General features: G+C 43.5%; 2 protein-coding genes across 2 annotated transcripts in view; one reads left to right on the top strand and one right to left on the bottom strand.

The window, feature by feature from the left end:
- The window catches only part of MRRF (mitochondrial ribosome recycling factor), a 49,967-nt gene extending 48,154 nt beyond the window's left edge, over positions 1-1,813 (bottom strand). Inside the window, exon 1 of the mRNA XM_028514313.2 lies at positions 1,569-1,813. The gene's annotated coding sequence lies outside the window, so the exon portion shown is untranslated. The remainder of the gene's footprint in view (positions 1-1,568) is intronic.
- On the top strand, positions 1,649-23,094 carry RBM18 (RNA binding motif protein 18). Its single transcript, XM_028514339.2, has 6 exons — positions 1,649-1,795; positions 4,703-4,831; positions 12,102-12,228; positions 15,351-15,437; positions 17,869-17,954; positions 21,091-23,094. Exons 2-6 carry the CDS (start codon positions 4,719-4,721, stop codon positions 21,248-21,250), a joined length of 573 nt encoding a protein of 190 aa, XP_028370140.1. The 5' UTR covers positions 1,649-1,795; positions 4,703-4,718; the 3' UTR covers positions 21,251-23,094.
- The last annotated feature ends 97 nt before the right edge of the window (positions 23,095-23,191 follow it).

Genomic DNA, 23,191 nt, shown 5'->3' with positions numbered 1-23,191 from the left:
TAATCCTCCTGCTTCAGGGTCTTCAAACACACTGCTGAATCTGTTTGAAATAATTTCCCCCACCTCTTTAATGAACTACCTCCCATTTTTCTTTCAGATCTCAGCTTAAGCATCACTTCCTCAGCGGACTGTCTTCCTGGACCACCTCCACCTGCCCAACTAGGTCAAATGTCCTGCAGCCATGTTCATAGCCCCTATATATTTTTTATTGTTAAAGCACTGATTTTAACAATGTCACTCAATATTTGTGTAGTTATTTGATTCCTGTCTGATTCCCTCCATGAGACTGTAAGCACTACAAGGACTGACCTATGGCTGTCTTGCTCACTGCTGTAGCCCCAGTGCCTAGCACAGTTCCTGAGCACAGAAGACACTGAGTAAATGAGATGGATACATGAATGAGAGTCTAGAGAAATTAAGTTCTTGACCAAGGTCACAATGCTGGCACCTGAATTGAAATCTAAGCCTCAGTTAGGTCCTGAGATTTACTTCCCACCGCTGCTTCAATTATCTTTTGGTTCGCCCAGTTTTCACTTAGAGATGGCAGGACATGTTTTTCTCTAGACTCAGGGCCATGGGAAGTTACAGTATCTCACTGCATCACATCCCTGGCACAGCCAAAGGAGGGATTAGACCCTGTAATGGTGGACGAGATGGGAGGTCTGGATTCCAATATTCCTATCTCGTCATTCCTTGCCAACCATTCTCTTTAGATTCATAACCACCTTGTATCCAAAATGCATTTGTGGCGGCTCTACTACCGATATGTGAATTGTATCAAGTCGCTTCTCCTACCTACGTTTTGTTTCCTCAACTGTAAAATAAAGGGTTGGGCCAGGTTTTCATTCTTTCCAATTATAAAACTTTCCGAGAAATGCAACAGAATGTGGCAAAAAGAAAGGGCACCAAACTCAGAGAAGACCTGGAAAAGGGTCTTGGTTCCAGCACTTGCTAGGTATGTGACCTGAGCCAGGTCGAGCTCTCTGGATCTCTATCTGATCTGTTCAAGGGGAATGGCAATACCATTTGTCCCGGTTGCAGGTCAATCAAATGAGATAATGGCTGCAGAAGCACTTTTGTAACCAGAGAAGGGCTACTGAGATGACAACTGTTTCGCCACTGGACGGCACAGAGTAATGGTTAAAAGTTGAGACTTTGGAATTTAAGTTCCATTAATTACTAGCCACGTGATCCTGATAAAATTGTCTCTCAGCTTCCATTTCCGTATCACGGGAGTAGTAATATCTACACCCACGGCGGTGGGCTACTAAGTAGTAGCTACAATTTAGTAAGCGACCCCCCCCCCCACACACACACCACACACACACACATACATAGACCCAAAATCCTCGAAGCTCCTAGCTGATGAGACATGTTCCGCCCCCAACCGGAGAGACTCGCTCTGGTGCGACAGGTCCCGTCCCCAGCCTTAAAGGTCAAGCGGGACTCGAATGGAAAGTGTCGGGGAACCATGATCAGGCCCCCTAAGATCCCTAAGAAGTCCTTGATTAGAAGTCTCTGGCACCGGGACCCCACGTGCGCGTCGATGTTCTGCCGAGGCCACTCACCAGCTATCACCCGCGATACTGGGAAAACACTCTCGTGAGCACGGCGACGGCTGCGGCGGCGCTGACGCCCTGACGTCACGGGGCGGGGCGGCGGCGCAGGCGTAGTGCGTCACCCGCGGCCTGGCTACACGGACGGTTGAGGCGGAGGCGTCTTGAGCTTGGTCGACCGTGGGGTCGGAGCTTGTTTGGGGGGGCATGAGCCGAGGGGAAGACGCCGAGGCTAAAAGGTGAGTCCGTGCCCCTGCACCACTGCGTCGTCCCGGGAGGGCCTCCTGGAGTAGGCTGCCCTAGAAGACGCTTCTCAGGCCCCGCCCCGGATTGTCCCGCCGCTGGCCCGGAAATAACCATCCGCGTAGTGACCCATCGCATCTAGAAATTCGCGGCCTGGATCGGGAAGCCGGGATTCCAGGCTTGACCCCGCCGTTCCAGTTAGCTTTTAGGAGCAAGTGCCGTTGCTTCTCTGCACTTCATTTTCGCCATATGACTACTCCTGGCTCCCAGGATTGTTGCAGCTTAGCTGGGAGGAGAGATACCTGAGAACGTGTTTTCACCAATTCTGTTGCAAGTCTTAGGGGGTTGTCGCCCATGCAAACTCAAAGGATTTTGAGAGTCTCATGCTGTCTTGATTTCTCCTTACATTATACCACTCCTCAAAAAGCTCTGTGCTGAGTGGCCACAGATAGTGGCTTATCTAAGTCTCCTAATGACCCATGAAATAGGAATAATTGTGCCGTTCTAGGAAGAAGAAACTGAGGCTCCTGGTAGAGAAGTGGCTCGCTTCGTCAGTCGTTTAGTAAATATTGAGTACCTGCCGTGAGCCTTGCTAGGACGAGAACCATGATTAAAATAGGCAAGGCCCTGTCCTCTAGCAGCATACACTCTAGTGGGGGAAACAGAAGATAAAACCAGATAAAACAGTAAGTAACAGTAAATGAACTAGTATCGTATGGAAAGAAAAAGGTGGCTGTGTTGGAGACTGACAAGGAGCTCACTCTATTAGGGAAAACTTTCGAGGAGAGGATGCCTCGAGGAGGAGATCGTGACTTACCAAAGTTACACAGTAACCAAGTGCAAAAATCAGAATTTGAATGCAAACCTTTTGGGCCTATTGCCTGTGCTCTTCCCACTAAAAATGGTACCCTCCTGTGATACTAAGTAGCTGTTGGTGTCATTGCTGTTTTTAGACCTGAGGAAATTAGAAGTTCCTATCATTCAGGTCTTGTCTCAAATGTGTCCTGTAGAGGCCTTTCTGCTCCGCTGGCTGTAAAGTAGTCCGGCCCAATCTCCACGTGGAATCACCTTGCTTCATTGTGTTGGCGGCTCTTCTCACAAATTACATCTACATCTTGTTTGTTTTGCTTGTGTTTTGTCTTGCCCCTCCTGCAGATATAACCAACCACCCTGCGGGCAGAGGCCTTGCTTGTCCACTGCTCTGTCCTCAGTACCTAGACAATACCTAGAAAGTAGAACCTCAATACATTTTTTTGGATGAAGGATATGTAAGAAAGGAGGAGGAATGGAAAGCAGAGAGAAGACAAAAGGGTTCTCCTCCCCTGTTTCCACTCCTGGGATTTCGTTTATGTGTGGTTCACGTTTCTCTCAGGAAGTAAGAGCAAGAGCTATGGCTTATTCACTTCTCTGTTGTCAGCACAAAGCTCAGGGTTCAGCGGTCGGTGGCTGCTTGTCACACATTGCTGGACAGATTGAACACGGGAGCGGGGAAGGAAGTAGCCTTGTGTGGGGATGGATGGACACCGTCAAGAAACAGCTGCTTCGGGGCTGCCTGCTGTGTGCAGCTTCATAGGCTGTGCCAGGATGATGGGAGGCCATGGCAGTGTGTGCGTCTGTCAGCTGTTGTTTGGAGACAGTTCCTGCACACTGACTTCCGAGGCACTTCTGGTTACACCGGACAGGTGTTTTTCTTGCAGGGAGTTCTGAAGTCTGGCACAGCCCGCCATCTTCCCAGGCCTCTTTTCTTTTTCCACCACATTATACACTTATTGGTGCTTTATTGTATAGCTGGCAGCTCATTTGTGGTCCTTTCAGCAACTGTAAGGTATAAGCAGGGCAAGGTTTACTACATAGAGATGAGGAAAATGAAGCTTAGAGAGAAGCAGTGGAAATGCCAAAATTTGAAACCTGGTCTTCAGACACCAGGTGTTTGCTCTGTCCTCTACTGTCTCCATCATAATCTTCATCTTCCTTTTTTGTCTGTGAGATGAGACATTTCAAGAACTAAGACTGGGAGTAATTTAAGCTAGTACTAATTGAATGCTTCTTAAGTGCTCTAGGTGTATTAACTCAGTGAATCTGCACAACTCTTATGAGTTATTATTCCCATTTTACAGATGGAAAACTGAGACACGGAGTGCTTAAGTAATTTGCCCAAAGTTACAGAACTAGTAAATGGTAGAAATGGAATAACTAAGGAGGAAGTCCTCTTCCCCATGTCTCAAAATAGTAAATATGATAATAGCTAATGTTTATTGATTATTTACTATTGTCTGATGCAGTGTTTAGTAACTTTTTTTTTTCACGCACTTTTATTCATCCTCACAGTGGCTCTATAAAAGAAGAACGGTTATCTCCATTTATATAAATGAGGAAACAGAGGCCTAGAATGGTTAGGCCTCTAAGCACAACTTGCTTTCAAACTCACTTCTAACTCTAAAATCTGTGGCCTTAAATTTCCTACATTGCCTCTTCCATGGGAACAAGAAGCACTACTGCTGTTACCTAGCCATCTCCTTCAGTGTCATTAAGACTCTCTTTCTGGTAGTTTCCAAAGCTCATTTTGGATGATAGTTGTTACACTGGAGCATCGAGTAGTCATAGAGACTGCAGAGGCTTTGGCCTCCTGCCCAGTGGGCCTCTGGCTTCAGAAGAGAGAAGCTTTAGTTTCTACACGCAGGACCACGCCCCTTTCACCTTAAAAGGAAGCTGTTGCTTACCAGCTGCAGGAGGAGCTGTCCCAAGGGACTTGGTGCTGGGGCCCTGGCTGTGGAAGAACTGAGGCCTTTGAAGGACTGCCCAGGACATGCCCTCCTTGAATAAATGTTTGTCGAACTGAATTTGATGTCTCATATTCACACAGTGTTTCTTTTCTCCTGCCTGAATGTTCACATTTCCTGTAGTATTTTATAGAGATTGATGGAAGCAGAAACCAAAACCCTTCCCCTGGAGAACGCATCCATCCTGTCAGAGGGTTCCCTGCAGGAGGGGCACCGGTTATGGATTGGCAACCTGGACCCCAAAATCACAGAGTGAGTCAGAGTCATCTTGATTATTACCTATAAATTGTTGTATTGGCAGTGATGATGTTCAGAAGAATTTTCAAGTGTTTTAGGATATGGGTTAACCTTTTTGCTCATGTTTTCATTGTTTTTAAAGGGAATGGGATGTTGTTCTTAGCTTATCATCCTGTTATCTTGATATCTTGTTATATTTGGGCTCTTTTATTGCAAAGACATAGACTCAATAGACAATAGCCTTTAAACTGTGTACTTTTTTCTACTTGCCAAAGATGTTCTCCTGTTTTGAGCTATTTGAATCCTTGTACCTGGTGACCAGGAAATTATTTTCTAGAATGAGCCTGGGGCATGACTCTTTCAGAAAGGAGACGCAAGCGGAAGAACTCTCAGTACCTTCCCAAACAGGCAGCGCTCGACTCTAACTCATGTTAGACAGCCACGGGAGGTCAGGGACCTTAGAGATCACGGCAGTCCCTTTTCATTCATTCAATGGATGCATGAAACCAACTGCCCCTTGCTAAGCAGTTTTTAAACTTTTAAAATCTGAGCAACCTTGTCTCAAAGCAATCAGAACCTGTGTATGAAGTAAAAACTCAGAGCTGCTCTGACTGAAGGGGAGAAGAGGCGCTCCCAGAGCCATTTGGTAACTGCTGCCCTCTCTGTAGCAGTCCCTGGTAGGACTCCTTGCAGCCGCATGGAGACCTCTGGTATGTCCAGCCTTCTTAGCCCACTGTGAAGGAGACCGAGGCTCAGGAGGTAGAAGTGCTTTGCCCACCATGGGCACAAAGCTAATTGAATTGTTTCGACTGCTCACGCTCTCCATTGCAGATGTTATAGTGGAAAGGCATTTCTTAGCAAAGAGAATGGAGAGGTTTTTCCCCTCCCTCGGTTGTTCAGTACGGGCAGAGTGGTGGTTAGTGGCAGGGTAGTAAGAATGAATGGATTGAGCTGGATGGGGCCAATGCTTAAAGTAAGCGTGGAGGATGTTATCAGTCCTAGAAGTTACTCCTTTGTAATAGTATTAAAAGGGAGGGGAGAAGAGACTAAGGGACCTACAGAGTCTGGGACAAGAGGAGATACATAAAGGAGTGGAATTAAGAGACAGAAAAAGCAATGTAAACCAATGTATCATGGCAGGAAAGGTTAGTTCCTTGAACCTGCTCAAGCTCAAATCACCTAAAGGTAGATATTGCTGGGTCCCTCTGGAAATCATGATGGTAGTTAAGATGTGTTACCCCGTATTATGTGACCTTGGTATGAAGGCCCTAAAATACAGACTGTGCGTCGATTTTGCTTCTCTTTATGGCTCCTGGCTTTGAGGATGAGTGTGTGAATCTGCCCAACCTCTCCGTTAATGTGTGTTGGTCAGAGAAACTTTTTCCATCTAAAACCCTCGCTGAGAGGGGTGCTCCCGAGCATGGTTTCCATTCCCACCTCCGCTCGTCTGGATGGAAATCTGGGGCCTGGAAACGGCGCTCATTGTTTTGGCCGCACCTCCCTGTAATGAGATGCTAGTTCTGTCCTGCTGCTTGACAGGGAGGTTCCCACGGTATCCGCCAGCTCAGTTTATTGTCATAAGCTGGGTATATGAATGTTTTCCTCAGTTACAGCATTAATAGGAACATCAAATCAAAACTTTTCCACTGGTTGCTCTGCTCTTTTTACATCAGGCTAAAGGTAGATGACAGGCACCAACCTGCAGGTTGGGGTCTCACTGGGGCTACCCACCCACGTGACTAGAGATCACTTTTACTCCTTTTCCTCTGTGGATTCCTTATTTGAAAACATTTTCTTCTATTAAACAGATTTATTAAATAGTAATAAATCTCTTTTAAAGACATAACTACCAGTCATAGCTTATGATTAGCATGAAATGATTAGTATTACTTCATTTAGTTTTACTTAATTATAGCAATGAAAGGTAACATTTTAATATGGTAGGTCTTACAGAAATATGTGGTTTCCTTCCAAGTTTTTGAACCACATAAACTTCTGGATCCTATTCCTCTCAAGGTAGGTAATAGCCCAGACTAATTATTAAAATGCAGTCATTCACAAACATTGAAGGGATTAAATGACGTACCTTATGTGATCTTGTGGTACCTGTCTTATGCTCCAGTCTCAGAGAGTATAATTTGAAACCAGATCTCTGAACTTCTTATGACTCTCGACAGAAGTTTGCAGAGCACCCTCCAGTTTTCTTAAACTGACACCCCACCGACAAACGGATACGAGTTCCTGCTTCTTCCCATTCAGCAAAACCCTTCTGATCTCTCCTTCCTCTGCCTGTTCATATGCTTTGCCGTCCCTCTCCCTGACCTCCTTCATAAACTGATTTGAATACCCCTCTTACAGAAATGCTTTCCTACCTACCTCTTGTTAGAAGACAAGTTATAGTGTGTTTTTACTGTCATGAATGGTTACAGGAGTGTGTAAAACAGCAACAGTTAAAAACTGTTCCACTCAGTTTTTTGTAGTAATCCTATGTGTGTGCGCTTATTAATCACTAATCTGAGTCATGCTCAAGTTACAGGAGGATATCCATCCGTCTCCTCCACGGTGTGTGCATTAGAGTGACTCTCCGTCACTCCGATATCCTGCTTCTCGTTTGTTTGTGTTCGCTCTGCGGTTGCAGCGCTGCCCGTTTGAGGGCCATGCTAGAGGCCAGGAATGTCGAAGTGACTGACTAGATCTCAGGCATTTGGATTTCAGGGAATGATGACCTATTCTTATTTATGGAGGTAGCACTTTCCAAACCCATATTCTTTCTACTGAATGCTGATTCCTGTCAACTACAATATACTTCATATTTCTTATTCACAAGGAGAATATTCAACTAAATGATCCGAATGTTTCTTCTAGCTCTAATATTCTATTAGTTCCTCTTATTTAAGCTCAGACAACCTTGTGAAGCAAGTGGAACAGATATTTTCCTTCTTGTACAGGAACAGTTGTCAGTTGACTTGGTTTTCCACTGCCTAATATAGTGCTCCTTGCACAAATAGATAATAATTATGGTAGTCCACATAATGGAATAGTTATAACCTAAAGCATCCTATTCTAAATGTTTAAAAGTAAGGACTTCTTTTAAATTACAAGACCTAATCTAACTGTAAAGTTAAAGCAACACCTCCAAATATCATTACTAAGCCTTCATTAGAAAAGCCGAGAAGTTCATGTCCTTAGATATTGTCTGTTTTCCATACTGCAGTTTCCTCTAAAAGAGTGAATACTGCTTTCTTTTTCTAATACTAAATGTGCTATGTGGAAAGCCAAACTAATAATCATAGCATTAGGCACAAGGAGAAGCATGAGCCAGAATAAAGCTAAGAGAAATTCTAAAAGAAGGAGCATTCTAAATGTATGGTGAATCATAAATAAAGGAAGTAATGCGAAAGATTGTTGTGTGAGCAGAATATCAGGAAGACCTTTTTTTTTTACTAAAGGAGAGGTTGGATACTAAATGATGATGAAAATAGTTGGATACTATCAGATTAAGACAGCCTTTAAAATTCATCCAAGCCCTAACTGGTGTAGCTCAATGGATTGTGCGCGGGCCTGTGAACCAAAGGGTCCTAGTTTGATTCCCAGTCAGGGGCACATGCCTGGGTTGTGGACTAGGTTCCCAGTAGGGAGCATGCAAGAGGCAACCACACATTGGTGTTTTTCCCTTTCTCCCTCCCTTCCCCATTCTCTAAAAATAAATAAATAAAATCTTTGGAAAAAAATAAAATAAAATTCATTCAAACAAGTGTGAATTTCATGTAGAAGAGACTCACTGTGGGTATTTAGTAGGAGACTGACATAAAGTGATGTTTTTAGAATGGTATCAACATCAGTAAGGATTAATTGGAGGGGCAAAGACTGAAGATGAAGACTCGCTACAGATCTGCCATTATATGACCTAGGTAGTGACAGTGAACTTGGAGACCAGTGGCGAGTCAGAGATGAAGAAAAGGTAATTGAAGAGGAGTGGAGAGTTCAGATGTCTCTTGCCTCAGAAATGTAAAAGGATCTTGTCCACACTGACCGCTGGGATAGCCGGAGGGGGGGAGACAATTTGGGGTACAGTAAGGAAACTTGAAAGCAGTTGAGAGTCACCGGGGTGGAAATGTCCTGATACAGACTTTCACGGATAAACTGGAATGCAAGGAAGAGTAAATGCATTAACGTGTCGGGGCAGTGTGTGTACTCCTGAAGAAACCCCTCTTTCCCTGTCGGCCCTGCCCTTCCTGTTTCCCATGCTGCTTTTCATGACTTGGTTTGCATGAAACAGCCTTTACTGTTTGCTTGCTTAAATCTGAAACACAGTAAGACCCATCTATTACGTACAGAGCATAGAACATAAAGTCCCACCGTGTAACAATTTGTGTAAGTTTAGAAAGATTTCTTTGAAACAAAGTGTGCACTAAAAATCATCTTAAATGTCATTTCCTTGGCTTCCTTGTCATTGCCTACATCATCAAAGTCAAATTCCCTCACTGGGCACACCACTTGTCACAGCCTGTCCCCAGCCTGCCTTGCAGCCTCATTTCTTGCTGCCACTCTCTTCAGTTGATCCAGTTCTTTTTTTCACCTTACGTCTGTGCACTTGGCATTCACAAACCACCACCTTCCTGGCACAATTGGTCCTCTTCCTCTTCATGCTTACCTGTATCCCTCTGTGTGCAAGCTTGCCACTGTTTGTCATTGTTTGATTACGTAGCTCTTCCAGCCAGAATGCGGGGCCCTTGAAGGCAGGGACCTGGTTGTGTTCATCTGGATAGTCTACATGCCTAATACAATTTTTGACACACAGTTGTTTAAACACTTGTATAGGCTAATGGCTTATCTGAGGAGGAGGAAGGGGGGACAGGATGAAAGAAGGTGAACAGATTGGCCAGAGAACATAGATGCATATCCCATAGACACACAACAGTGTGGTGATAGCGGAGGGAAGGGGCGGCGGGGGCTGGGTGGAGGCAGGAAATAGGGGCATCTGTAATAGTGTTGACAAGAAAAATAAATTAATTTCTTTAAGAAAGAAGGCCATTTTAAAGACCCATTACAGAAAGCACGGGTTTCAGTTGCTGGTGCAGTCCTCCTCCAGCTCCCGGCCGCCACAGGGCCCGCACTTCCTGGGGCGCAGCAGGCCCTGGGAGCGGGGAGCCCTCCCGCACTCCAGCAGCAGATGAAAGTGCTTGCAGATGTGAAAGCAAGAGTCTCCAGGCTTTTTTTTTTTTTTTTCCACTATCAGCGCTTGCAGTCCCCATCTCCAGGAAGCAAAATAGTAAACATTTCATTCCTTTTGTTTCGGTGTTCCGATAATTTCAAGGAATTATCAAACAAGAAAAGAAATCCTGGAGAAGTTGAAAGACACAGACCTAAGCAGATGTTCCTGGAATCTTAAGGTCGCAGTTCTCGGGCAAAACATGAATGTTAGCTTTTCAAAGAATAATCTGTCGGCATTTTTTTCCTGAGTAAATTAAAATTCATTTCCTAGGAAATGCTGATCGCCTTACCTTCCTGCTATTAAGCAGAATAGAACTAATGAAAAGATGACCAGCCCACAGTAGCCCTTTAGATTGTTGGGGTTTTTTTTTTTTAAACGGGGTTGACCCACCATTCATGGCAACTGGCGCAGTGGTGAGGTTTGAATGGGGGCAGTGAGTAAAATGCAGCTGTGAATTAAAGGCAGTGGGGGAGGCTCTTCTAGCCCATCTGTCTGTATTTCAGAGACTTACCCTTGCTGTGCACAAAAGCAAGTAAAACCAGAAATTTGCACTTGAGGTGTCTCCCTTTCCCCTGATGAATCACCGCCTACATTCTCACTTGCAGTTGAGGTCTCCTGATGGGAGTTGAGAATTTGGAAACCAGAGGGTTGTTTTTTCTTTCAAAACAGGTCTAAAGACCAAATGAATATCCACAACATGCCTGGGGATTCCTGCATCCTGTCCCAGTAAAAGACCTGTATAGTGTCTTCTTGCTCCACCGTGTCAGGCATCTGATCCAGGATAATGGGCCTGCTTGCCAGTGTACGTTAGTGTCAAATTTAGTATAGCGTGTGATCCATTTCATACCTGTCTGCCTCCCAAAGGAGATTCTTAGTCAAGAATAAAATCTCGATGCGTTTCTCCTAGAAAACATGTGAATATAAATGTGGCTGTAAGGACAGCTTTACTGACTCCCTGTGGGTTAGAATTCCCAGTAATAACAGATTTAGCATGTGGCCTGATACCTTTTTAGTATCACAGGGACAGCATTGTTTAGAGAAAGCCTTGACTCCGTTTGAATAGTGCGGAGGAAGCCAGGAGGAAGGCCAAAGGAAAAGGAAATGGGAGAGCTGTTGGTTTGTCTCACCCTCACATCAGATGACAGGAAGTCGGAATTGAGATTGACCACAGCAACCTGTTAGTCCGTGTCTGTGTGAATAACTTAAAAGCTCTGTGGAAACCAAGTACGTTTCAGAGCAAGGAATCCAAGAAGGGGATGAGGGGCAGAGTGACAAGCAAGAGCTCGGAATAAATTTCTTCCTTGGCCACTTAGTGTTCTTTATTGGACCACACTCCAGACTACAAACGGTGCCAGCAGCTGAGGCGGGTTAGTCACCCACAGCCGGATGGTTTCTGGAACTGGCCGGGGTCCCCTCCCCTGCGTGAGACCAGCCCAGTCCCACTGTGGCTCCACTCTGTCCTGATGCTCAGTCACACGAGGAATTGGAACTCTCAAGCACTTAATAATGGAAGTGCCACTAGCTGTGACTTGGTTTGGGGCAGAGTTTCTCACAAGTGCAATTTGGGTCTAATGACTGTAAAATCTAATAGGGAAGTCTTTCAGGGCTATTTTGTTTGTGTGAATGTGTATTTTTTACTTTAGTTTTGTGATACGGTAGGCTTTCGCTTTTGAAGTGTGGGTGTTTGTTTCTGGTGGAGTTGTAGTTATTCACAAATAGTATTTCATTGCCAAGAAATTAAAAATAAATAAATCGACACTATTTTTGAGCTTTTCTCCAAAAAAAAAAAAAAACAAATGGTGCTTGTGGGCCAGACAGCTGTTAGTTAGGCGTGGTTTCTGTTTGGTGTTTTGTGCTGGACAGACGCACAGCCGTGACAATTCCAGTTCCCTTTCCAAATAGAGGCAAACAGCTCTGTTTGCCAAACAAACTAACGCAGCAGTTTGGAGGAAGGCAGCGGGGGCGGAGATTTTCTCCCTGGGGTAAATGTCTCCTGCTTTTATCTCACACTTCAGGCTCATTGGCCAGCAGCCTCCCAGAGCGCACTCATGGGCTGTCCTTTCTCCACAGATACCATCTCCTGAAGCTCCTCCAGAAGTTTGGCACGGTAAAGCAGTTCGACTTCCTCTTCCACAAGTCAGGTGCTTTGGAGGGACAACCTAGAGGGTACTGTTTCGTTAACTTTGAAACTAAGCAGGTAATTGAACCTTCCCCCGCTCACAGTACTTAGACGCTCTCACAAGTATTTGTGCATGTCTCTTGACTGCTAGAATAGCAGTTCCTTGCGGGCAGGAGCCACATCTGATTCATCCTTGTGTGCCTTGCCCTGAGTCCTAAAGGGGATCCTTGGTAAACAAATGAACTAGTGAGTGATTTCCAAAATCTACCCTCCCTTGGCTCGCGGACACAGGCGGCTGACCCACTTTTCTGATCAGATGCTTCGGGACGCCCACATTAAACGTACGGACGCCCTCCTCCCTGTTCTGTTTTATTTTTTCCTTTGGTGGCTGACCAACAAAGCCTCCTTTTCTTTCCGTAGTTCTGCCCTGTGGTGCCGAAGCCCTCCCTGTCTGTGGTGAGCCACCCACAGACTCTCTTTTATTTTAATTTCTTCAGAATTTACCCTTCTTCTCAATGTCTCAGAGTAAGTGCATACAGATTTGAATATGTAGAGGAAAAAGATGTCCAGCCTCAATCATGATATATACATGTATCTCAGTTCTCTCTTTAACTTTATTAGGTTTATGTGAGAACATTGCCTAGTTATTATTTTGTTAATAATAATTGTATTTGGCCCTGGCTGGTGTAGCTTAGTGGGTTGGGCATAGTCCTGCAGACTGAAACATTGCCCGTTTGATTCCTGGTCAGGGCACATGCCTGAGTTGCGGACCAGGTCCCCAAATGGGGACATGCAAGAGGCGACTGATGGATGTTTGTCTTGCACAGCGATGTTTCTGTCCCTCTCTTTTTCCCTTCCTTCCCCTCTCTCTAAAAATAAATAATCTTAAATTTAAAAAAGAATTATTATATTTGGATTTTTAATTATAAAAATAAAGCATGTTTATTATAGATAAGTGACTTATTAGCCCAATACCCAGAAATAATCACTGTTAATATTTAGTTATGTTTCTGGTCTCTTCTTTCTTCACACTCTCACAAACAAAACAACAACTCTGGAAGACTTCATACATACGCACACATAAACACATGTATGACTTTATAACACATGAATGGGATCGTATGATCCAATTTATCACACAAAGTGTACTAAATGTTTTTCTGTCACCTGATACATATGAACATTCTATATCATGATATTGTGGTTTCTTTGGTGTAGATATGAATATGTAAAAATTCATTGATCTGTCTTTAATGTTTATACATTTTTTTAGATGTAACTTAGACCTTAATTTAAAAGCTAATCAACAAGATTTTTGGTGATTGCATATTTCATTATATGACCATGTGTTAAGGTGTTTGACTAATTATTAGCTATTCAGGCTCTCCCCAGCAATTCACAAGTATAAACGGTACAGTAGCGGTGTATTCATAACTCTGCGTGCATATTCACCACATTCAGGAAGATGGAGTGGTGTCAACAAAGGTCATGCGTGTTTTTTCTCAATATAACTGCCACATTGTTAAGAAGTACGTGTCAGTATGTTCTGAGATGTCATCTGTCCTGACCAGTGCTGGGGATTTAATTTTTGCAGCCATGCTAGGCAATAAGTGATACATTGCTGTTCTAATTGTTCGAGCTTCGGGGGGAAGCTGAAAGAAGGCCTGCTATGGTTAGCGTTTTTAAATACTTGGTTCTTCCTCAGCAATAGAGTGCTGAGGATTCTTACAGACGGCAGTGTTGGTGGTCATGCCAGGGACAGATGTTGGTTTGAAAACACGGGCCTAGAGATCACAGAGCCTAGCCGCCATTTCTGGCTTCATTTGTTCACTTTTGGCAATTCTCTTAACCTCTTTGGCCTCAGTTTTCTTCTAAAAATGAGGATTAAAAACCTACCTTCTTACCTTATAGGAAGTTGAGAAGCTGGATGAGGGTATGTATGAAAACACAGTTGGCATTTAATAACAGTGTTAACTACAGGAACTTGAAACAAGGTTCAGAGATAGGAACTTATTTCTTAAACTATTTGTCCCCTGTTGGCATCTTATTACTGCTGATGCTACAGAATTAATAGGGAGAGCCATGTAAATTCTAACTCACTACATGAAACTTAAAAATAAAGTGTCTCTCTTATCTGTCCCTTTAACTTTGTGTGCTACAGTGAGGCAAGGGTGCTGGTGACTATTTAACATCTGACACACAGCGGGCACTCAATAAGTATTTGTTCACTGTCATGCCGATGGGCTCCAGAGGAGTAAGACAGTCACCGGTGAAACCAAACTGGAGTGCCTGCTGGTCTCACACTGAGGTCTCAGATAGATACGCTGTCTCCGTTTCTCTTCTTGTTCCTTAACGACGCCTTCACCCCCAGTAAACATGGATTACTCTTGGCCAAATGCCTCATGATACACATGGAGCAGCGAAGGTTTGGCAGGATGGAAAAGTACAGCCAGGCTTCCTGGGAAGGTCCTAGAGTGCCTATTATGCAGCTTCAGGAATTCCTTTCAACCTTGTTCCTCCTGTATCTGATAGGGAAGGGGCCAGGGACTTCTGGCTCTGAAAGCCAGGTGCACAGATTGGCTCACACAGACACCTTGCCCACGGGCTCTGACTCACTCCTGCTTTTTCCGGCCTGGTTTTCTGTGCTCCCGTATATGTCCATTACTCTTTCTCACTTTGGGCCCGGGGAGTACGACCCCTAGTCCAGGATTCAGTTCCAGGGGCAGTACCATTTCTTGACCTAGTAGGCTCTACCCTAAATAACAGAAGGATGTAGAAAGGTGTCACCTAATAAGATCAGTGCTATTAGCTGACATTGGCTGAGCACTTCCCATATGCTCCATGCTTTACATGTATACTTTTACTCCTTACATACCATGGAGGAACCAAAAAAAAATGTTACCCAGATGTTACAGGTGAAAAAGCTAACATTCAGGGGTTGGCTGACTTGCCAAATACTACACTGCCAGTAATCGACAGACCCGGAATTTGGATTTGGGTTTGACTGGCAAAAAAAACCCAAAACAAAACGACTCATACCCTCTTGATTATTCTGCTTTTTTAAATATTATAAACACCTTGCTAGTTGTTTACCAAAAGCAGTTTGGTTAGCAGTTCAGCCGCGGGAGCTAGTGAAGCCCTGGTGAACAGCTAGTTGGGCGTTTGAGTTGTTGACTGACTGTCGCCCCTTTCCCGCACAGGAAGCAGAGCAAGCCATCCAGTGTCTCAATGGCAAGCTGGCTCTGTCCAAGAAGCTGGTGGTGCGATGGGCCCATGCTCAGGTCAAGGTAAGTGTGGTGCGCTAGAAAGGCAGCCTCAGCTCACCCTGACCGAGTCTTCCGACAGCCAGTGGTCCGCTCACCCATTGGCACGCCAGTCTCGGCACCTCTGGAGCCGCCGTCCTTTGGTCTCCTGCTTGTATTTACCGTGTGTGTTGGCAGATTTTTCTTTTGAGAAACATCTCAGGAGGGATTAGTTTCCTTCATTGTTTCCCTCCTCCACATACCCACAGATTCTGGTTTTGATTGATTTTTCCATGTGGCTGATGTGTATACTCAGACCTCTATCTTTTTTTTTTTTTTTTTTGGTACAGTGGTTCTTTGGAGGGGAAAAAATGTATTTATTTTTAAAATTAGCTGCTTTAGGCATTATTAGACTCTGCTCAGCCTCTCAATTCTGTAAAGAGTTTGAATGTTTATTCTAAATGCTCGAGAAGTAGGCTGTTTGCATGAGTGCTCAAAACACAGGCATCTCATTACGCCAGTTATTTTCAGTTATTTTGGGACTTTGCAGTGTCTGTATTGTCTTCAAGGCCTGAGAAGTGGCACACTGCCTTATTCGTCTTGCAGGAAGTCTCTTGGGAGAATGCACTGGAAAAGCTATGACCATTTAAAAAAATGAATAGTTTTCTGCCCTCACCAGCACAGAGGTGGTGAAGTATGGGGACTGGAGTAACCCCAAGTATTGATTCCCTTCCTTCTGCAGTGAGGCCTTGGCAGACCTGCCTGCGAAAAGATTTGTGACAGTTAAAAATGGAGCTTCAGTTTTTGGCTATATATAGCCTGGGTTTTTGATCTGAGACTCTCTACCCAACAGGCTTCCCAGTCGAGTCAGAAATGAAACATTTGAGCTCAGTGTCCAAGCTGAAAATGCTCAGACGCTTTGGATTCTTACAAGTATTTCAGGTAGTTGGTCCCAGCATCTCAATTTCTAGGGCACATTACCTTGAAAATAGGAACAACAAGAAGAATTACCAAAAGCTTTTTTACTTAAAAGAAAATCAAGTCTGCCCTGGCTGGTGTGGCTCGGTGGATTGAATGCCAGCCTGCAACCAAAGGGTCACCAGTTCAGTTCCCAGTCACAGCCCATGCCTGGGTTGCAGCCAGGTTCCCGGTTAGGGGCGTGCAAGAGACAATCAATCTGTGTATCTCTTGCATGTGGATGTTTCTCTCCCTCTCTTTCTCCCTCTCTTCCCCCTCTCAAAAAAAAAATAATAAAATCTTTTTTTAATGATTATAGCAATTTATTTATTTATTTTAAGGATTTTATTTATTTTTAGAGGGAGGGGAAGGGAGAAAGAGAGAGAAACATCAATGTGTGGTTGCTTCTCACGTGGCCCCCACTAGGGACGTGGCCTCCAACCCAGGCATGTGCCCTGACTGGGAATCGAACCTGCGATGCTTTTGTTTGCAGCTTGCGCTCAATCCACTGAGCTACGCCAGCCAGGGCTAATAAAATCTTTTTTTTTTTTTTTTTTCCCCAACAACTTTTTTTTTTTTTTTTAAGATTTTATTTATTTATTTTTAGAGAGGGAAGGGAGGGAGAAAGAGACAGAGAGAGTAACATCAATGTGCAGTTGCTGGGGGCCGTGGCCTGCAACCGAGGCATGTGCCCTGACTGGGAATCGAACCTGCGACACTTTGGCTTGCAGCCTGTGCTCAATCCACTGAGCTATGCCAGCCAGGGCCTAATAAAATCTTTTTTAAAAAAAATATTTAAAAATCAAGTCTCATTTGCCAAACTGGCTGTTATTTTCTCATTCTGCATCTCATTGAAAAGGCACACAGGAGAAATCATTCTTCATCCCTTCTCTCGTTTGAGACTGTGCACCCCATACGTCTCTTATGATTGTTTTTGACCAGAGGCTCCTGATTGCTCTGTCATATTATTTTTACTTTTTACAAGAAGTGTGTAATTATCTCACATCAAATTAAGCTGCTCTTTTACTGGAGAATGTTTTCTGTATCAGTGGCTGAAAGCTGTTACTATTTTTCTTCTCCACTCGGGCCTGTTAGGAGTTGAATGTTACGCTGGGTACTTTGCAAAAATCTAGCAAAATTTTTTAAGTGTTTTGAATGAAGCAAAATAAATATGGTAAGAGGTGATACGTGACCGTTGAAATAAGAATGTCAGAGGGCAATCCTGCTGTGTATCTGTACCATCTGTGAAATTGAAACTTGAACTTCTTTCCCTACTGGATAAGGAAGACTAATGGCTAGATGGGAGGCTTCTTCTAAACTTCTTTTTCTACACGTATGGCATAGCTTTAAGCCTGTGTGGAGTTTTGCATTCATTCTAAATGTAAAAGCAGTCCTACAATCGTCTAGAAATGTGCCGAGGATATACTGATGGGATTGAAATATCCGAGCCCGTGCCGTGCTCTGTGGTAGAGGGCTGATTTTTGCCCAGGTGAATAATTCCCCTTTCTCCTACTTTCAGAGATATGATCATAACAAGAATGATAAGATCCTCCCGATCAGCCTTGAGCCGTCCTCCAGCACTGAGCCCACTCAGTCCAACCTAAGGTAAGACGGTGTGCTGCAGGAAACACAGACACCTTTTCAACAGCTGGCGCCGTTTCCTCTCCCAAACCTTCACTCCTACTCTAGTAACTCCTCGGACTCTAAATTTAGAATAGAATCTGCTAACTTTTAACAAGTTCAAAGATGTGTTCAGTTAATCTCCAGAACATGTACATTTCCTCTATTCCCATCCCCCCCCCCCATTTATAGAATTCATTCAAAAAAGACTGGCTATACCTACCACATAGCAGCCATTGTGCTTGGCACTGGGAATGCAAAGGTGTACCAGACACGGCCTCTACCCTAAAAATAAGCATTTTAATGGCTGCTGTGTCTCTTTGGCATTTGTAATTGCACACTAATGCCTCCCCAACTGTGAGTTCCTTTATACAGAATTTTTGGTTGCAGCACTTTAATTCTATGTACCATTTCAGCAACTGTAACAGTTTGGTACTAGTATGAACAATTTGGAGTTAATTCAAAACAGAAGGAGCTAAAGGTTGGGTAGAGAAAGGGGAAGTTAAATGCATGGTTGGGCACAAGTAGAGTTTTGGGTTTTAGGGGGGGTTATTTTGCACTGTAGCCTTGGGAGACATTTTAACAATAACAATAGTCATGATTTACTGAGCTTACTGTGAAGCAGGCACGGTGCTAAACACTTGACATGCCACATGTCATTTAATTATAAAATTCTGGTAAAAGTCCTGTTACACTCATTTTACATAAGAGGAAACTGAATCTTAGAAGGGTAAAATATCTTGGCCAAGATCACACAGTTAGCGAATAGCAAAGTCTGCATTGCAAACCAGTTTTACCGGACTTCAAAACTCAGTGTTTTAGTTACTACTTCAGAGAAACTCCAGGCTGTAAATGCAGGGATACCGTTCAGAACGCCTGCTCCAGGGGAGGGAAAGAAGACTTGTAAAGGAGTGTCGTTTTTATAAGGATTAGAAATCAGTGCTCGGTCATAAAGTCAGGAAAGCCGTGCCTGTTTGGATGGAAGGCCAGACAGAAAACAAACAGAAGAGCCATTCTTGAGTCCCCTGTGCACCCAACAGCAGCTGCCCAGCTGCCTCATTAAAGCACGGGGGAAGGAGATCCTGGAATGTTTGCAGGAGGGATAAAGTTGGTAAATTACAATTAATTATTTTTGTTACTAATTAAAATTTAATGTCATTGATACTTCTTAATTTTGTGCTGCTTATTGTTTTTGCACCTCCAGAGATTAAAAAAATTGTATAATGACTCCTGTAGATTCACTGGGAACATGTATCCACGATGCTACGTTCCCCTAAGACTGACCCCTCACCCCTCGGTTCCAGTTTGGTGCCCACACAGGTTCTCATGACTCTGACTCCCCCTCGGAAAGGGTTACCGCATTCTTGCTGGGTGATCTTCGTGTTACAGGGACCGTGTCTTTAGTGGCTTACTTTCCTTGTTTCCTTTTTTTACTAGATAACCTAGTGTTTTCTGTTTATTTTTTCATCCAGAGAACCTCAGCTTATATCTTTCTGTTAGCATCTAGGCCTGACTGGAGGCCGTTGCCCCGAGACTCGTACAGGGTGAATGTCTGGCTGTCCCACTAATGAAGGCAGTGCCAGAGTGCGTCTTGGTAATATCTCGGTGTTCTTTTTTACTGTAACGTAGCTTTTTCATTTACGCTGCTCACATAAAATTTGAGCATGTGCGGAAGATGCATACCCTTTGAGGAGATCTAAAAGACCATGTGTATGTTATCTTCCAAGTTTCTCTCCCTGACTGGAGACCATGGACAGCAGCAAAAATGGAAAAGAAAGGGAGCTGGGACCAGCATTCCGGTCCAAGGCAGCAATGACCTTGATCAGGATGGAATTCCTTAACAACTTCTGCAGTGTCCCCTCATTCCCTCTCCCTAACACAGGGCTGCTCAGCTCCCAGCCTGATGGAGAGGGAAAAGCAAGGCTTGAATTCTGGCTCTGCAGTTTGTGGGCTGTGTAAAACCGGGCCAGTCGCTACCTTTCTGCATTTGATTCTTCACCTGTAACATGTAGGCACAGTGCCTGCCTCATTATAAGTACTCTGTAAATGATAGCCTTTATAAACACATATTAGATATACAGCTACCTCGTTAAAAGAAACTTGATAGGATTTTATTTATTTATTTATTATTATTTTGCTATCACTCATTGATTCAAAAGGTGATACAATGTAATAGTTATTGGAATAGGCTTTGGAGTCGAAATCCAACCGGTACCTACACTCACTGGCTGTGTCTAACATAGTCTAAGCTGACCTTTCGGTGCCTCCTTAAGAATATAACCTGCCTCACCATGTTGCTTTCAATGCTACATGAACTATTTTTCCCAATTTTTAAGTGTACGGTTCAGTGGTGTTAAATATATTCATGATATTGTGCAACCACCCCTGCTATCCACCTCCATAATTCTTGTCTTCTTATAAAATTGAGACTCCACACCTACTAAACAATGACCTCTTATTCCCATCTCCCTCCACCCCCCAGCAGCCACCACCCTGCTTTCTGTCTCTGTGATTTTGACTGAGTATCTCATACTAACTGGAATCATACGGTGTTTGTCTTTTTGTGACTAGCTTTTTTCATTTAGTATGATGTCCTCAAGATTCATCCATGTTGTAACATGTCAGAATTTTCTTTCTTTAAGGCTGAATAATGTTTTAAATGTATTATGTATCATATTTTGCTTATGCATCCATCTATCAGTGGATGCTTGGTTTACTTCCACATCTTAACTATTTTGAATAATGCTGTTTTTAAACAAAGGTGCACAAGTATCTGTTCCAGACCCTGCTTTCAATTCCAACACGAATTATTTCTGAGGACCTACTATCTGCCAAGACACACTATGTGTGTCTTCAGATCAAATGTGACAACACACAAGGTACTCCTAACAGTGTCTGGGCTCATAGAAAAACCTAACAGGTGGTTCAGGCTTACCTCCTTCTGCAGGCAAGAGCATCAGTCATTCGTTGTGTACCTTTTGTCTGTGAAGTCTTCGACTGTTCCTGTTTGAGTATCTTGTTGCTTTTCTGGCATGAATGAGAGGTACAAGGACAATGAAATACACACGACTTTCTGAATGCACACAGGCCCACTCTGACCCTCTGTTTGTCCTTTTTCCAGTGTCACTGCAAAGATAAAAGCCATCGAAGCAAAGCTGAAGATGATGGCAGAAAATCCTGATGCCGAGTACCCAGCAGCACCTGTTTATTCCTACTTTAAGCCACCAGACAAAAAAAGGACTACTCCTTATTCCAGAACAGCTTGGAAATCTCGAAGATGATGGTTACGAATCACTGCAGCAGCAAAAGCATATTGGTCTCCGCACCTGAAATCCTCTCTGCCTTTGTACTTTGTGGATGTGACTGGTACTATAATGGAGCACAATCACATGTTAGAGTTTGGTAAAATAACATTTCTGGATGTTCCTATGGATGTTTCTACCCTGAAGTATGTGTGGAATTGAGCATCATCCAGAATAAACAGGATTGTATCCAAAATTGTGATTTGAACACTGGGATGCTCTGGTTGTCTGGTTTGTTTGGATTTGTAACTCCAGAAACACTGTATCGTGTGCCAGAGAGAAAGGCAAACTAAAAAATGTTGTTATTTAAATCAGGAAACTAAATTTATTATTGTCTGTCTTAAAAGAAAATAGAACATTTTTCTGGGCTCAAGTGTCTTTACAACATGAAAGAGACAGGGAGGGAAGCGAGGGTGTTGAGTCATGTTCGGAGCTGTGGTTCCAGAATTCACTGTGGGAATCCCTCCAACTGGACTGAAAAGGAAAAAGTTCTTGGCAAAAGGGAGCTGGTTCTTTGAGTAAGTGTTGTGGTAATCTGTTTAAGAATTACGCTTATTGTTTTAAAATCCCAATTAGGAAAAATATGGTGTATATCTTAAAATTGTTTGTGCCAACAAAACTGTAGAATCAAATTTAGCATTTTGTACCACGATGGAAGTTCTATTTGGAAATCCAACTTTTATTCTATAGTGATCATTTTTTTAAAAAAATCTAATCCTGCCTTCTATACCAAATATCGTTAGTAACATGGGACTTTTAAAATGCGCTTAGTTACTGCATGAGGTTGTTTTTACAGCATGAGATATTCTGTTTGGAATTGTGTCATGGTCAATCTAAATAGGAAAGGAAAATATCTCTGAAAAGATATTTTCAGATATCTTTTAGACGTTTCTGTATTGATCTCTATCAAACATTATTGATCATTGTTTAGGTCTGGGTAGGAGAAGCGGGACTGTGTGGTGCGGGGTGAGGTGGGACGTGCAGGGCCGCTGTCCGGGGAGCAGGCACCACTCCCGCACCCGGATGGCGCTGCCCTCGTGTTCTACGTAGTTTTTAAAGGCTCGACAGACTGCATGACTTACAGCAACAAGGAGAGAAAACACATCATGTTTATTTGGAAGTGTGACTTAGGAGTGTGTTCTCTTAGTTTGTGCCATTTCGGTGCCAGGTCGACAGCTGTTTTCACTGGGTTGCACTGTTGCCTCTACCAGGTAAATCTTTTTTTTTTTTTTTCTTTTTTTAACCTTAGGTGCCATTCTTAGTGATTACAGACGTTTTTTGTTTGTTTGTTTGTTTTACCATTATCCTTCTTAGCAAGAGGAAGGTTTCACTATAGGAACTTAAGTCTTCCTGTGAGCATAAATGAATTCAAGACACTTGATCCAAAACGTCAGCATAGGGAGGTTTCAGAATTCACAGATCGAGTTCAGAGAATTTCTTGCCACATTTCTCAAGATAAATCTTTTTAGGTATCTGTAGGTATTCAGTACTTTCTGTGTTTATTAGCTCTATCTATGATGCAAATATCTCTCCTTCCATTTAGGGGACGGTTCAGGGGGGTGGGGGCATCATCCCCCATCCTTCTGGTGACTTCTTAGAGTCTAGAGTTCACCATTTATCCTCAAGTCCTCAAAGGGTTGTGTGGAATAGGACTTAATGCAAAATAGTCTTCTATTTTTAATAGGAACTTAGAAAATACTTGACTTTGAATTATCTCGAGTTTGTTTCCTTTAGAAACCAGAACTATTTATTTGTATTTAAAGCAATGTTTATTATTTGTACCACCCCTTACGCCTCTGTGTGAATAAACGTAAGACTGTGTGGCTGTGTCTTCTCTCGTCTGTTTTCGGGAACAGACCGCAGGTCTCCCACGGGCTCGCTTCCCCTCGGGGCTTGGGCATGCGGGGCAGGGGTGCATGG

Source organism: Phyllostomus discolor, chromosome 3 (genome assembly GCF_004126475.2).
Source record: "Phyllostomus discolor isolate MPI-MPIP mPhyDis1 chromosome 3, mPhyDis1.pri.v3, whole genome shotgun sequence".
NCBI lineage: Eukaryota > Metazoa > Chordata > Mammalia > Chiroptera > Phyllostomidae > Phyllostomus > Phyllostomus discolor.
This window is presented reverse-complemented; position numbering and strand designations above follow the sequence as displayed.